The sequence below is a fragment of the Herpailurus yagouaroundi genome, unplaced genomic scaffold (assembly GCF_014898765.1).
Source record: "Herpailurus yagouaroundi ecotype Mexico unplaced genomic scaffold, PumYag 141, whole genome shotgun sequence".
Taxonomy (NCBI): domain Eukaryota; kingdom Metazoa; phylum Chordata; class Mammalia; order Carnivora; family Felidae; genus Herpailurus; species Herpailurus yagouaroundi.
In genome coordinates this window covers 73,386,705-73,402,231 of record NW_024412396.1, presented here as the reverse complement: position 1 = coordinate 73,402,231, position 15,527 = coordinate 73,386,705, and the positions used below count along the sequence as shown (strand labels likewise).

The 15,527-nt window shown below is 49.1% G+C and overlaps 1 protein-coding gene across 1 annotated transcript; it reads left to right on the top strand.

The window, feature by feature from the left end:
• The first annotated feature begins 126 nt into the window (after window positions 1-126).
• Window positions 127-5,618, top strand: HSP90AA1 (heat shock protein 90 alpha family class A member 1). The gene is made up of 10 exons (XM_040478255.1): window positions 127-319; window positions 414-780; window positions 1,141-1,274; window positions 1,565-1,885; window positions 2,090-2,255; window positions 2,411-2,601; window positions 2,940-3,087; window positions 3,322-3,590; window positions 3,950-4,283; window positions 4,434-5,618. The coding sequence occupies exons 1-10, from the start codon at window positions 158-160 to the stop codon at window positions 4,541-4,543; spliced, it is 2,202 nt and encodes a 733-aa protein (XP_040334189.1). The 5' UTR covers window positions 127-157; the 3' UTR covers window positions 4,544-5,618.
• The last annotated feature ends 9,909 nt before the right edge of the window (window positions 5,619-15,527 follow it).

The following is a 15,527-nucleotide window of genomic DNA, read 5'->3' as shown; positions in this document are numbered from 1 at the left end:
CCGGCTCCGGGCGGGGGTCCCCGCGGGCCTGCGGCGCCCGTTGGCGGCGTGCGCGCGGGCCTCGGCGTCGCAGCTGGAAATGAGGTCATCCTTTGTCGGCGGGCCGGGCCTCCCGGAGGCCTGTGGCGCCGCGTAACCGGCCCCGCGGCCTCTGCAGATGCCAGAGGAAACCCAGACCCAAGACCAGCCGATGGAGGAGGAGGAGGTGGAGACGTTCGCCTTCCAGGCGGAGATCGCCCAGTTGATGTCCCTGATCATCAACACTTTCTACTCGAATAAAGAGATTTTCCTGCGCGAGCTGATTTCCAACTCATCCGATGTGAGTGTCGGCTTGGGGAGCGGGGTCGCGGTCCCCCTGTGTGCGTCCCACCCTCCGGGAGCTCTGTGCTCACCGGCATGTGTTTCTCCGATAGGCCCTGGACAAAATCAGATACGAGAGCTTGACTGATCCCAGCAAGTTAGATTCCGGGAAAGAGCTGCACATTAATCTCATTCCAAACAAGCAAGATCGAACCCTCACTATTGTGGATACCGGGATTGGCATGACCAAGGCCGATTTGATCAATAATCTCGGTACTATCGCCAAGTCTGGGACCAAAGCGTTCATGGAAGCTTTGCAGGCTGGCGCGGATATTTCTATGATCGGCCAGTTTGGTGTCGGGTTCTATTCTGCCTATTTGGTTGCCGAGAAAGTGACGGTGATCACCAAGCATAACGATGATGAGCAGTACGCCTGGGAGTCTTCTGCAGGAGGGTCGTTCACAGTCAGGACTGATACAGGTAGGCACCCGGTGGAATGATTTACTCGGTCACGTCGGGGAGGGTCGGGTGCTGTAGGAAGGGGGCCCTTGAAGATGCTGTGGAATTGGTGAAAATTCGTTGGCTTCTTTGGGAGCATGCCTGGTAAGCACATGATGGTGCGATGGTAGGGATCTGGTTACTGATGTTGCTGGGGCAAGGCAGTTAAACTCCCATGGGACGCCTTTCATCCACAGCAGTGTTAACCCCCTTTCCTAAACGTGCTCAGAAGCTGTTGGGTGTGGATGGCATTGGGAGCTGAATTGTGATTTTCCCCCCCCCCAACACTTCGGTTTGCCCATTCAGATTGAGGTGGAGTCCACTTTTTTCCTTCCTTTACAGGTGAACCTATGGGTCGAGGAACAAAGGTTATCTTGCATCTGAAAGAAGACCAAACGGAATACCTGGAGGAAAGAAGAATAAAGGAGATTGTGAAGAAACACTCCCAGTTTATCGGCTATCCTATCACTCTCTTTGTGAGTGTCCTTGTTTTTTATGTAAAGCTAACAAACTAAGGTGGTTCTTGAATCTACTACTGAGGGAAAAATCCAAACTTGTGTTGACCCGGCCAGTCTGAAGTTCTGTTGTACTATTAAGGTACCCAGGATTGTTTAGGTAGACGCCTTAAACGTTACTGAGTGGTTTTCTGGTTATTTGACCAAACCTTTGAGCGTGGCTGATTAACTTGGGCTTTGGTTATAAGCGCATACGCTCCATTTAGTTTCAGAATGCAAAAGGTGACGTGATCTCCCATGTTCTTTTGAAGGTGGAGAAGGAGCGGGATAAAGAGGTCAGTGATGATGAGGCTGAAGAAAAGGAAGAGAAAGAGGAAGAAAAAGGAAAGGAAGAGAAGGAGTCCGATGACAAGCCTGAAATAGAAGATGTTGGTTCCGACGAGGAGGAGGAAGAAAAGAAGGACGGAGACAAGAAGAAGAAGAAGAAGATCAAGGAGAAGTACATCGATCAAGAAGAACTGAACAAGACCAAACCTATTTGGACCAGAAACCCTGACGACATTACTAACGAAGAGTACGGGGAATTTTACAAGAGCTTGACCAACGACTGGGAGGATCACTTGGCAGTGAAGGTGAGTGTCAAAGTGCTTCAGAGCTGGTCTGCTTCTGCAGGTGGCTTGTCGGAGCCTGTCAAATCGAGGGTCGTAGCTGAGCACTTGGCCATCCCAGCCCTTGACCTCTCCCTAGAAGTGCTGTCGGTTGTCGCCGCGAGAGTTCTAGTTGAAGTCAAAGTCGCTTGTGTCATTGCTTGATGGTTTGGCGTGTGTTTATTACAGCATTTTTCGGTCGAAGGACAGTTGGAATTCAGAGCCCTGCTTTTTGTCCCAAGACGTGCTCCCTTTGACCTGTTTGAAAACAGGAAGAAAAAGAACAACATCAAGCTGTACGTGCGCAGAGTTTTCATCATGGATAACTGCGAGGAGCTGATCCCGGAATACCTGAGTGAGTACCAAGGACGATCGGGTGTGAAGTCCGAGCGTGGGGACCTCTCCGCTCCGGGGCGTTGGTTCGGGCCTGTGGGGCAGGAAATCCCCTTCGGTTTTTGGGGTGTAGGAGTTGGTTGATTTTGTCCCGGGGACGACTTTATTTTTTCCCAGATTTCATTAGAGGCGTGGTGGACTCCGAGGATCTTCCCCTGAACATTTCCCGGGAGATGTTGCAGCAGAGCAAGATCTTAAAAGTTATCCGCAAGAATTTGGTCAAAAAGTGCTTAGAACTCTTCACCGAACTGGCCGAAGACAAAGAGAACTACAAGAAGTTTTACGAGCAGTTCTCTAAGAATATTAAGGTTCGTGGAAAGAGCCTGATCCTTCCCAGGGGTAATCAAACCGGCTTCTCTGGTTCTCGGTGACTTTTTTTTTTTTTTTTCAACGTTTATTTATTTTTGGGACAGAGAGAGACAGAGCATGAACAGGGGAGGGGCAGAGAGAGAGAGGGAGACACAGAATCGGAAACAGGCTCCAGGCTCTGAGCCATCAGCCCAGAGCCTGACGCAGGGCTCGAACTCCCGGACCGCGAGATCGTGACCTGGCTGAAGTCGGACGCCCAACCGACCGCGCCACCCAGGCGCCCCTCTCGGTGACTTTTTTGACGCGGAGGAGACTTGATGCGAACGTTGTCTTTCAGCTCGGAATCCACGAGGACTCCCAGAACCGGAAGAAGCTGTCGGAGCTGTTGCGCTACTACACGTCTGCCTCTGGTGACGAGATGGTGTCTCTCAAGGACTATTGCACCAGGATGAAGGAGAACCAGAAGCACATCTACTACATCACAGGTGAGCGAGCGGCGTGCCGTCGTGGCCTCGTTCCGGGCGCCGCCTGGCGACCGTGGGTGTGTTCCCTAGGCACGTGGGGTCCCGTGTCAACTCCTGGGTACTAAACGCGGCCAGACCACGTGCGCCACGTCTGTGGGCGCATCTGTGGTTCGAGCTGACGAGACTGGGAAAAGTCCAGAGGAAGCGACACCGCTTCCTGTTAAGCGAAGGTGTAACTTTCTACTGATGCCCCAGGGGAGACCAAGGACCAGGTGGCGAACTCGGCCTTTGTGGAGCGTCTTCGGAAGCACGGTCTAGAGGTGATCTATATGATCGAGCCGATCGATGAGTACTGTGTCCAACAGCTGAAGGAATTTGAGGGGAAGACTTTAGTGTCCGTCACCAAAGAGGGCTTGGAACTTCCAGAAGATGAAGAAGAGAAAAAGAAACAGGAGGAGAAGAAGACAAAGTTTGAAAACCTGTGCAAGATCATGAAGGACATCTTGGAGAAAAAAGTGGAAAAGGTGGGTGAACGTGGTTTCCTTCCACTTGGGTTTCCTAATTGTGGGCGTCGTCTTGAAGGGCCCGTGGGTGTTTTTCAGGTTGTCCGAACATACAGCCCCTTTCTCCCAAGTTCTCGGCTTTTACAGTATGACACAAGCGGAAAATTAGGCCCGTTAAATGAGCAGGAAGGCCCTCTACCGTCTTGAAGGAGCTAAAAGGTGTCAGGATGTGCAGGAAGAGGGTTGTGGGTACTTGGGTCTGCGTGTGGTATTTCGCATTTTGTGAATACAGTAGCGGGAGTCCCTCCGTCCGTTTTACGATAAAGCTGTGGTAGAGGGACTTTTCTAGACCCAGTCCTCACTTCGCGTTTTCATTGCAGGTGGTTGTGTCAAACCGACTGGTGACCTCCCCGTGCTGCATTGTCACGAGCACGTACGGCTGGACGGCGAACATGGAGAGGATCATGAAGGCCCAGGCCCTAAGGGACAACTCCACCATGGGCTACATGGCAGCGAAGAAGCACCTGGAGATCAACCCCGACCACTCCATCATCGAGACCTTGCGGCAGAAGGCAGAGGCGGACAAGAACGACAAGTCCGTGAAAGACCTGGTCATCCTGCTCTACGAAACCGCGCTCCTGTCCTCTGGCTTCAGTCTGGAAGACCCACAGACACACGCTAACCGGATCTACAGGATGATCAAACTTGGTCTGGGTAAGCTTTGCCAGGCACCCTGTGTGAGAAACCCCTTAGGGTCCCCTGACGAAGAGGTCATCTCGCAAGAGCCCCCCCTGAGAGTGGCGCCGGGCTGACGCCAGGCGCTGGTTCAGGACCGTGTAACCTGAGGGTTTCCTTTCCGAAAAGGTATCGACGAAGATGACCCCACCGCCGACGACAGCAGTGCTGCGGTGACGGAGGAGATGCCACCCCTGGAAGGCGACGACGACACGTCGCGCATGGAAGAAGTCGACTGAGCGCCGCCCCGAGGATTCCTTATATATGTACTCGATGCTTTATCCTGTTCCCTCCAACGATCTATTTTCAAGGATGTTTTTCTTTATTTTTGTTAACGTTTTAAAAATCTGTAAGGCATGACGAGAGCTACTTACGGGGAAGATAAGATTTCTTTCTGTTCGAGTGTGATACTGTGATGCGTAGAAACTAAAGCCCGGCTAGTTGTTTTTTTGTTTTTTTGGGTTTTGTTGTTTTTTTTTAGTGCCACGCTGGCTGCTCTTCCAGGACAAGGTAACATTTGTCGCAAGGTGTACGTAACCTCCCGTGAACCGCGTGGTCTGAAGTGTTCACGACAAGTGGATTCCCTAGTAAGACCAAACTCGTCTGTCACTGAAGTGTTCTGAGCTATACCTTGGTGTTTAAAAGAAAAATCTCGGTTGAAACAACTTTCACCTTCTAGGATTTACTTTTCAAATCTTCTGTCCCCTGTAGTTATTTGCTGCATGTACCAGGCCTCTAGAAACTAGTGTGTTAAACCGAACCAACTTGATGGGAGTAACTATAGGGCTCGTTTTCCAAAGAGAAGAGCGTTGTTTAGAGTAGCGAAATTCGAAGGCTGCTTAGGCGCGTTGTAAAGCTGTTGGGGAAGTAACTCCACAAGTTTCGTGAGTGGAAATGTAGTGCTCGAGACACATTCTGCTTTAAAAGGTTGTAACAAATACAGACAAATTTAAAAAAAGCTCTGCGAAAATGTTTTGTGTGGGGAAGTGGGGTTCCAAAATACAGGGCGGCCCCGGGTTGTAAAAAATTGGGGTGCACACATGCTGCCTGCTGGGAGACGGAGGGCGGTGGTTGACGTTGCCGGCCTGAAGTCGTCTGTGACCTTCCCAGTGCGCGCTCAGGTGGCGGCTCTGGGGTCAGGGGCATATTCTGGAACCACGCGGAAGAGAAGGGACCGTCACACAACATGCGTTCTGTGTCCTGTGTTACATTTCCTAATGACTCCTTTCTCCTTGGATTTTTACGTCCAAACGGCTCTTCTGTAGTGTTTGTAAGACCTGCCTTATGCCCTAAATATAGCTCCTTAATACCTCAGCCTTGTGTCTCCCGCGTTCTTTAGCAACTCTAATTCCATCCCATCTGAAATCCGCTTATTCTCTGGCTCTTCACTGAGCCTCCGGCGAGGTGCGTGGAGGGTGGTCTCTGACCCCTGTGAGCAGCAGCAGCCGGGGTGGGGAGAACCGGCCGGGTCGGTGGGGTTCCCCGCTGGGAGCGGCAGGGACCAAATCAGCCTTCCGGTCCTAAAACTGAGTGGTTTTGGTTTTGGCACATGGGTGGTAGTGGGTCCACACGGGATTTGGGGGCGAAGATCACCTGCAGACCGTGACCGTGAAGTAGAATCGAGGGGGATGGGCTGGGAGAGAACGTGGGGCAGTGGAAGGACGGCTGCTAAGTGCCAGGTGAACGGAAGTCACGTTCAATCCTTAAAATCCCCTGAGGTAGAGCTTCCTCTCCTCCTGCAAACGGGAGTTGCTTACATGGAGGGGTCAGTATCTGAGTCCAGGTTGATCCCCAAAGCCCAAAGTTGTTTGGCTGTTCTGCATTTAGGGGAAGATGTTCCCAGTTAGGAGGGAGCGGAAGTGGCCGGTAGGAGGCCTTGAAGGGCAAGTTCCTCCCTAGTCTGGTAAGAAAGCTGAAGCCTGCAGGAAGAGGTGTTTGAGAGAATCCACAAACGGGGAACCTGCGTGTAAGTGATCCAACTGAACGCCTCCTCCCTGGGTCACTGAGAAAGCGCTCAAGGCAGGTGTGTGCTGTGTCTAGAACCATCACCCAGTGACGCCATGTGGCACCCCCCCCCCCCAGAAGATGGGTGCTCCACATGGTGGAGGAGATGCAGAGGTGGCCTCAAAATCCAGTGTTGCTTCACACCTTCCGGAACTGGTCCCATCTGAGGAAAGGTGAAGGCTTTTCCCAGGTTACATGGTTGTCTGATGCACAACCAGCAAGGACGCTACAAGAACGGAACCGGAACCATATGTGAATTTAAGCAAAACCCTAAGATAGGAGATCAACACACAAAAATCCGTTGAACTTAGCGTCAAGCCGTTGTTAACTCTTGAAAGACTCAGTAACAAGCTAAACAAATTTTACAAAGGTTTTGCAAGACTTGCCCACCAAACACTGCAGAGCGGAGAGAGGGAACGTTCGGTGTTGGAAAACAATAGTAAGATGGGGTGCCTTGCTAGAAGTGTCCTACGTGAAAGAAGCCAGACAAAACTACATGGTCTGATTCTTTTTCACAAAGTTCTAGAAAAGGCAGGAGGTGGGTCAGCAGGGTGCCTAGGGCCAGAGTCCTGGTGGGGGTTTACTACAGAGGGGCAAGAGGGGACTTTGGGGGAGCACTGGAAGTCCAGAAACCTGATGAGGTGATGACTGCATGACTATATTAAAATCCATCGATCTGAGGGGCGCCTGGGTGGCTCAGTTAAGCATCCAACTTCCCCTCAGGTCGTGATCTCACGGTCCATGGGTTTGAGCCCCGCGTTGGGCTCTGTGCTGACAGCTCAGAGCCTGGAGCCTGCTTCAGATTCTGTGTCTCCCTCTCTGTCCCTCCCCTGCTTGTGCTCTGTCTCTCTCTCAAAAATAAACTTAAAAAAATTTTTTTTTTTTTTAGTCCATTGAGTTGAAAATGGGTGAATTTTAACGGTGTGTTTTATTTAAATAGCAAATGAAAACAAGTATGGAAGGCAGTCTCATGGTGTTCAAAAGTGACCTTAAGCAAGTCACTGGGCCTCCCACACCTCTGAACTCATTTGTAAATTAGAAATAATAATGCCTGGGGGCGCCTGGGTGGCTCAGTAGGTTAAGCTTCTGACTTCGGCTCAGGTCATGTTATCACGGTTGGTGGGTTCGAGCCCTGCGTGGGGCTCTGTGCTGACAGCTCAGAGCCTAAAGCCTGCTTTGGAATCTGTCGCCCTCTCTCTCTGCCCCTCTCCAGCTCATGTTCTGTCTCTCAAAAGTAAATACACATTTAAAAAAAGAAAAAACTGCCTGAAAGAAACCCGTGGCACTTTCTAGGTAGTGGGCTCAACAGGTGCCTGGTGAACAAGTGCTCAGTGACACGGCTTGTACTGGAAAGGACTCTCAGGGCCTTTCCTGCCAGTCCTACGAGGTTGCCTCGCTCAGGCTCCCTTCTACCCCACGCTGCTGGGGGCTGTAATCGAGCCCCAGCCTGACCGAAGCCTCATGCCCTCTGGGAAGTTTTCTTACACTGCTTTGCCCTCATCCTCTCTCGGTCTTCTCAGTTGTTAGGAATTCCTAGCAGGCACACATTCATCAAGTTTGTATTGAGTCCCCACTAAGAACTAGCCCAGCATGGCTCGGTGGGCCACACACGAAAACGGCGTCCTTTGCAGAAGGCCAGCTGACCTATGGCGGCCACCGTGAAGGCCACGGCGTCTCCAGCTGAGGTACCAGCACAGCAAGGAGGGGCTCTGTGGTGGGAGAGGTCCTGCAGAAGCTCCTAGAAGGGGGTGACCGCTGACATAAAGCTGGACACTCGGTCTGGGGAAGGGACTCACACACAGTCCTAGAGACGAGGAAGCTGGAGGGTGAAAAAGTGAGTGACTGTGGGCCTTGGACGCCAGCCATCAGCCATGGCCTCAGGCCGGGATCAGACGGAGACTCTGGCTGACAACTGACCTGGTGGGAAGGCAGTAGCCCTTGGGCGGCCTCTTCAAAATGCAGGGCCTGGGCCCACCCCTCGAGGAGTGGCCTGAATACCAGGAAGTGGTAAGGCAGTTACGCCATCTTGTCCCTTGTGGTTGCCTGGTCTTCATCCCAGTGGCCCCTTACTCCATGCAAGCCCACCCCGTCCCGCCCGCAGGGGAAGAGGTGCCAGGGGGCAGGCGCGCGGGGCCACCTGGGGGGACAGCACGAGAGTGAGAGCACGCCGACTGCCCCTCGGTCATCCCTGAGGACCGAGGACAGGGAGGCAAGTCCTCCAAAGATGGCGGTTCAGTGAGAGCCAGCTCAGGCTGTCCTGAGTTTGAATTAGCGACCTTTCTCTGTTTTGTTCACTATCTGCCCCAAATACGCATGACAGCGTGTGGCAGTCAAGTGTTTGCTAATAAACCAGGCAGAGCACTTCAGTTTACACACACACACTCAGTTTCCAATTTCTTCTATTTTTTCTTTTTATTCTGGGATTTCCTTTTTTTTTTTTTTCATGTTTATTTATTTTGAGAGAGAGAGCGAGCATGAGCAGGGGAGGGGCAGAGAGAGGGAGAGAGAATCCCAAGCAGGCTCCATGCTGTCAGCGCAGAGCCCAATGAGGGGCTCAGTCCCACCGATCGTGAGATCGTGACCTGAGCTGAAATTGAGTTGGGTGCCTCGCTGACTGAGCCACCCAGGCGCCCCGGATTTGGGGGTTTCTTAGACACGTGCACAAGCAGAGAAAGAGAGGGTAACAAGTGTTGGTGACGATGTGGAGAAATCGGGGCCTTCCTGCACCGCCGCTGGGAATGTGAAACGGCGCTGCTCTGGAAAACAGTCTGGCAGTTTCCTCGAGAAGTTAAACAGAGACTTGCCGTTGGATCCAACAATTCCCCACTGGGTGTCCGCCCAGGAGAAATGAAAATGTTCGCGAAAATGTCCACGCACGTTTTCGTAGCCTTAGAACAGCTAAAAGGTGGAAACAAACTAAATGCCCATCGACACAGGAACAGATAAACCAAGTGTGATCCATACAATGGAAAATCATTCCAGATATCGTATTATTGTCATAAAAAGGTATGTATGAAGTGCTGATCCATACCACAACATGGATGGAAGCTGACAACATGCTAAGTGAAAGAAGCCAGTCACAAAAGGCCACATGTTTATTGTAGGATCCCACTGACACGAAATTTCCAGAACAGGCAAATGCATGGGGGCAGAAAGAAGGTGCATGGGTGCATGGGCTGGAGCTGCAGGGGAGGGTGGCTGAGGACTATAGAGTTTCTTTCTGAGGCGCTCCAAGTGTTCTAAAATTGATTTCAGTGGGGCACCTGGGTGGCTCAGTTGGTTGGGCGACCGACTTCGGTTCAGGTCATGATCTCGCGGTTCGTGGGTTCAAGCCCTACGTCGGGCTCTGTGCTGACAGCTCGGAGCCTGGAGCCTGCTTCAGATTCTGAGTCTCCCCCTCTCTGTGCCCCTCCCCTGCTCATGCTGTGTGTCTGTCTCTCAATAATAAATACACGTTAAAAAATTTTTACATTGATTACAGTGACAGTTGAATAACTGATTATACTCAAAAATCACTGAAGCATACACTTTTTTTTTTTTAATGTTTATTTTTGAGAGAGAGAGAGAGAGCACGAACTGGGGAGGAGCTGGGGACAGAGGATCCGAAGCGTGCTCTGAAGTGACAGCACAGAGTCTGATGCGGGGCTCGAATTCAAAAACCGTGAGATCATGACCTGAGCTGAAGTTGGACGTTCAACCGACCAAGCCACCCAGGTGACCCTGAAGTACACGCTTCAAATGGATGAATTGTACAGTATGTGAATTGGATCTCAATAAAGCTGTCATTTTGGGGTCGCCTGGGTGGCTTACTTGGTTAAACGTCCAGCTCTTGACTTCAGCGCAGGTCATGATTTCATGGTTCGAGGGTTCAAGCCCCGCGTCAGGTTCTGTGCTGATGGCTCAGAGCCTGGAGCCTGCTTCTCTCTCTGCTCCTCCCCCGCTCATGCTCTGTCTCTCTCTGTCTCCAATAAATAAACATTAAAAACATTTTTTTTTAATGGTCAAAATGGCAAATGTTTTTAACACACACTGTCGACAGACCCCGGCTTCTTCCCACCCCGGCCGCTCCGGTCAAAGAGCCCATTCAAAGCGTGTGACTGGCTGAGGCTCGTTACGTGGCTTGTCCCAGGGGCAAGGGAGGCTGGGACACAGGCCTCTGGCCTCCCGTGGTAGGACTGTCCCCAGAACAGCGGTGGGCAACTCAAAACTGCCGGCTGCTCCCTCTAGAGGCCTCCACGCGCCCCTTCACCCGGGACGGTCTTCGTGCCCCTCTGCACCAGGCAGGTGGCCTCCTTCACAAAAGCCCCTGCCACGCTCTCCCTTCCTCTCCGGCGTTTGTCCCCAGTGTCCCTCAAGGCTTCGTTGATGGTCTCGCCTTTCCACGGCCCCATCTGCCCACGAAGGAAGGCACGGGCCCCGTGTGCCCGCCGCCAGCCTGGCGCACCTGATACATACTTGTGGAGTGAATGAATAACCGGTAGATTTAACGGCTATTTCCCCCTTTCTGTGTCGACGGCAACTTGTGTAACTAATTCTGTACAACTCGGGAGGCTTTTTGTTCCCTTTTCCAAGCCTTCCAGATCTACTCAAACCTTTGAAAGTGTGATTACAGATTATTCTTCTATAGGAAGGAACATGGCTTCACCTCCCCGGGAGGAACATTCCAGGAGGCAGAGCTCTTAGTGAGTCACAGTATATTAATAGCACCATCAAACTCTGAACAAAGATTCCATGATGTTATTGCAAAGCCAGCAAGCTGAGCGTATTGTCTGCCAAATGTATCTGTCTGCTCGGAACATACGTTAGCTTCTTACGGAAGTTCTTTAAGGCTTCAACACTTGACCAGTGACGTTCTAGGGCTTGAAATGTAGTCCAAAAAGCAACACCGTGTGTGTTTTTTTTTAATTCCAGGTGTAAAAATAACTAACAAATCAGAGTGAAGAAAGAAAAAAAGGATAAATCAGCTATCTGCTTTTTTTTTAAGGTTTTATTTTTATTTTTAAAGTTATCTTGGGTGCCTGGGTGGCTCAGTTGGTTAAGCATCCAACTCTTGGTTTGGGCTCAGGTCATGATCTCACGGTTGGTGAGTTCGAGCCCCGCATTGGGCTCCACGTGACAGTGCAGGGCCTACTTGGGATTTTTCTCTCTCCTCTCTCTCCCCCTCCCCAACTGTCTCTGTCTCTCCCAAAATAAATCAATAAACTTAGATTTTTTTTTTAAATGTGTTTAAATAAATAAATAAATAAATAAATAAATAAATAAATAAATGTAATCTCTACACCCAATGTGGGGCTCGAACTTCCAACTCCAAGGTCAAGATTGCATGCTCTCTCACTGAGCCAGCCAGGTGCCCCTCAGCTACCTGCTTTTTAAAATAGTTGAACCGGGGCGCCTGGGTGGCTCAGTCGGTTAAGCATCCGACTTCGGCTCGGGTCATGATCTCACAGCTTGTGAGTTTGAGCCCCGCATCGGGCTCTGGCCTGACAGCTCAGAGCCTGGAACCTGCTTCAGATTCTATGTCTCCCACTCTCTCTGCTCCTCCCCTGCTCACGCTGTCTCTCTCTCAAAAGTAAAAAAAAAAAAAATTTTTTTTAAATAGTTGAACCGATGAAATCAATAAAACACTTAATATTTGAATTCCATTCATTGTGGATATAGCAAAGCACGCTATTTTGCAACTCCCCTACATCCTATGGATTCTTCTGTCTCAATGCCCTTCCTTAGCCTGGAAGTTCAGCAGACGTGTGAGAAGGTCTCTGGTGATCACAAAAGGGGAACCGGATACAAGGAGGTACATTTTACACCCATCAGAGTGGCAGAAATTTAAGTCAGACATCACCAAATTTTGGCTAGAGTCTGGCAAACGGGCACTCACGTGTAGCCCTGGTGGGAGTGTGAACGGATAGTCATGCTGGAGAGCAATTTGGTGTCTCTAATGAAGAACTTACTTCCCCCTCTTGGATGGTGCTAGAGAAAGTCTTACCCACCTGCACAAGGGGAAACGTACAAGAATGTTCTTTGCAAGACTGCAGTATGGAAACATTGGACATAGCCTAATTGTCCAATAAATGGGGACTCTCCTGGTAACTAGTTAATAGGAAATACAGGAGAGAGGGGGATAGAGGGACAAGCTAAACAACACTTTGAGAAAGCAGCCAGACAAAACCAGAAGATTCTGCAGGATATCTGGCCTGGTCTCTTCCATAAATCCATGCCATTAAAACAAACTAAAACAGCTCTAGGTTAGAAGAGACTTGAGGGATACAACCAGTCTTAGCCTAAAGGCCAGGGGGCACCAGGGGGCAGGGAGGCCGGGCATGCGATATGGCCCACTTGGGGAAGGTATTTCTACCTGGATGGTGGAGGCCGCGGCTGCTCCGGCATTCTTGCCCAGGGCTCCAGTTCCTCGGTGGAATTTCTATTTCCCTTATTTTCTCCTTATTTTCTTAGTTCTTTCTTTTTGGCTCTGCATAGTCCTTATTTTACTTTTTTCATTTTCCAGTTATGTGACTTTCAAAGGTACAAAGTAGATAGAATAGTATGGAAGCTCACGTGCCTATCATTGTCCAGTCAACGGATCATGGCCATTTGGGCCCATCCACACAGCAGGACCCCTCCGTCATCCCCCCCCCCCCCCCCAGGCTTTCTGAAGCAATTCCTGAATTTCATCGTATCCTTTATTTTTGTTACTTTTTATTTAAATTCTAGTTAGTTAACATATAGTGTAACAATGGCATCAGGAATGGAATTTAATGATGCATCACTTACATATAACACCCAGTGCTCATCCCAACCAGTGCCCTCCTTAATGCCCATCCCCCATTTAGCCCATCCCCTCACCCAACACCCCACCAGCAGCCCTCAGTTCGTTCTCTGTATTTAAGAGTCTCTTATGGTTTGCCTCCCTCTTTCTCTTCATCTTATTTTTCCTTCTCTTCCCCGTGTTTATCTGTTTTTGTTTCTGAAATTCTACATATGAATGAAATGATACGATATTTGTCTTTCTCTGCCTGATTTATACCGTTTAGCATGATACCCTCTAGTTCCATCCACATTGTTGCAGATGTCAAGACTTCATTCTTTTTGATCGCTGAGTAATATTCTTTTGTGTGTGTGTGAATATACATATATATATTACATCCTCTTTGTCCATTCATCGGTCGATGGACATTTGGGCTCTCTCCATCATTTGGCTATTGTTGATAGTGCTGCTATAAATTATGGGCTACATGTGCCCCTTCAAATTGGCATTTTTGTGTCCTTTGGATAAATACTTAGTTGTGCAAATGCTGGGTCATAAGGTGCCTCTAGTTTTAATTTTTGGCAGAACCTCCATACTGTTCTCCGGAGCATTGCACCAGTTTGTATTCCTACCAACAAGGCAAAAATGTTCCCCCTTCTCCGCATCCTTGCCGTCATCTGTTGGTTCTTTTTTTTTTTTTTTTTTTAATGTTTATTTATTTTTGAGACAGAGAGAGACAGGGCATGAATGGGGGAGGGGCAGAGAGAGGGAGACACAGAATCAGAAGCAGGCTCCAGGCTCTGAGCCATCAGCCCAGAGCCCGACACGGGGCTCGAACTCACGGACCGTGAGATCGTGACCTGGCTGAAGTCGGACGCTTAACCGACTGCGCCACCCAGGCGCCCCCATCTGTTGGTTCTTGAGTTGTTCATTTTAGCCATCCTGACAGGTGTGAGGTGGTATCTCTTTGTGATTTGGATTGGTATTTCCCTGATGATGAGTGACGTTGAGCATCTTTTTCATGCGTCTGTTGGCCATCTGGATGTCTTCTTTGGAAAAGTGTCTGTTCATGTCTTTGGCCCATTTCTTCACTGGATTGTTTTTTGGGTGTTGAGCTTAATAAGTTCTTTATAGATTTTGGATCCTGACCCTTTATCTGATGTGTCATTTGCAAATATCTTCTCCCATTCCATCGGTTGCCTTTTAGTTTTGTTGATAATTTCCTTTGCTGTGCAGAAGCTTTTTATCTTGATGAGGTCCCAATAGTTCGTTTTTCCTTTTGTTTCCCTCATCGTGTCATTTAATCTGTAAGTATTTCATCTTTTCCTTAACATACCTTTATAACTCAAACATACTCTAGGTACTTGGTCTACGATTAAATGCACAATTAAAAAGAAGACAGGAAGCCCATTCCCACCACTTCTACTCAACACTATACTAGAGGTTTGAGCCAGCGCAGTTAGTCAAGATAAATAAATTAAAAAAAAATCCTGATCGGACAGGAAGGAGTAAAAATTATCTCTATTTGCAAATGACATAATCTTGCATGTAGAAAACCCTAAGGAGAACACACACACACACACACACACACACCCTTATTAGAACAACCAGTTCAGCAAGGTTTTAGGATATGAGATCAATATACAAAAATTTATAGTATTTCTATATATTAACAATGAACAAACCAAAAATAAAATTAAGAAACAGCTCCACTGGGGCACCTGGGTGACTCAGTTGGTTGAGCGTCCTACTTTGGCTTGGGTCGTGATCTCACAGTTCCTGAGTTCAGGCCCCACGTGGGGCTCTGTGCTGACAGCTCAGAGCCTGGAGCCTGCTTCCGAGTCTGTGTCTCCCTCTCTCTCTGCCCCTCTCCTGCTCACACTCTGTCTTTCAAAAATAAACAAATGTTAAAAAAAAATCTAAAAAAGAAATATCTCCATTTACAAAAGCATCAAAAAGAAGAAAATACTTAGCAATAAATTTAACAAAAGAAACACAAGGTTTGCACACTGAAAGCTGTAAAACGTTGTTGAAAGACATGAAAGAAGATCTAATAAATGAAAAGACATCCTATGTTCATGGATTGGAAGTCATAATATGTGTGTGTATTTTATTTTAGTTGACACACAGTGTTGCATTAGTTTTAGGTGGACCACATAACAATTGGACAAGTCCATACATTATCCTGGGCTCACAGCAAGTGTAGCTGCCATCTGTCACTATGCAACACTATTCAATACCACTGACTATGGTGGGGGGGGCGCCTGGGTGGCTCAGCCGGTTAAGCGTCCAACTTCAGCTCAGGTCATGATCTTGTGGTTTGTGGGCTCGAACCCCACGTCGGGCTCTGTGCTGACAGCTCGAAGCCTGGAGCCTGCTTCAGATTCTGTGTTTCCCTCTGCCTATCCCATACTCATGTTCTGTCTCTGTTTCTCAGTAATAAATAAATGTTAAAAAAAATTTTTTTTTAATTGCCA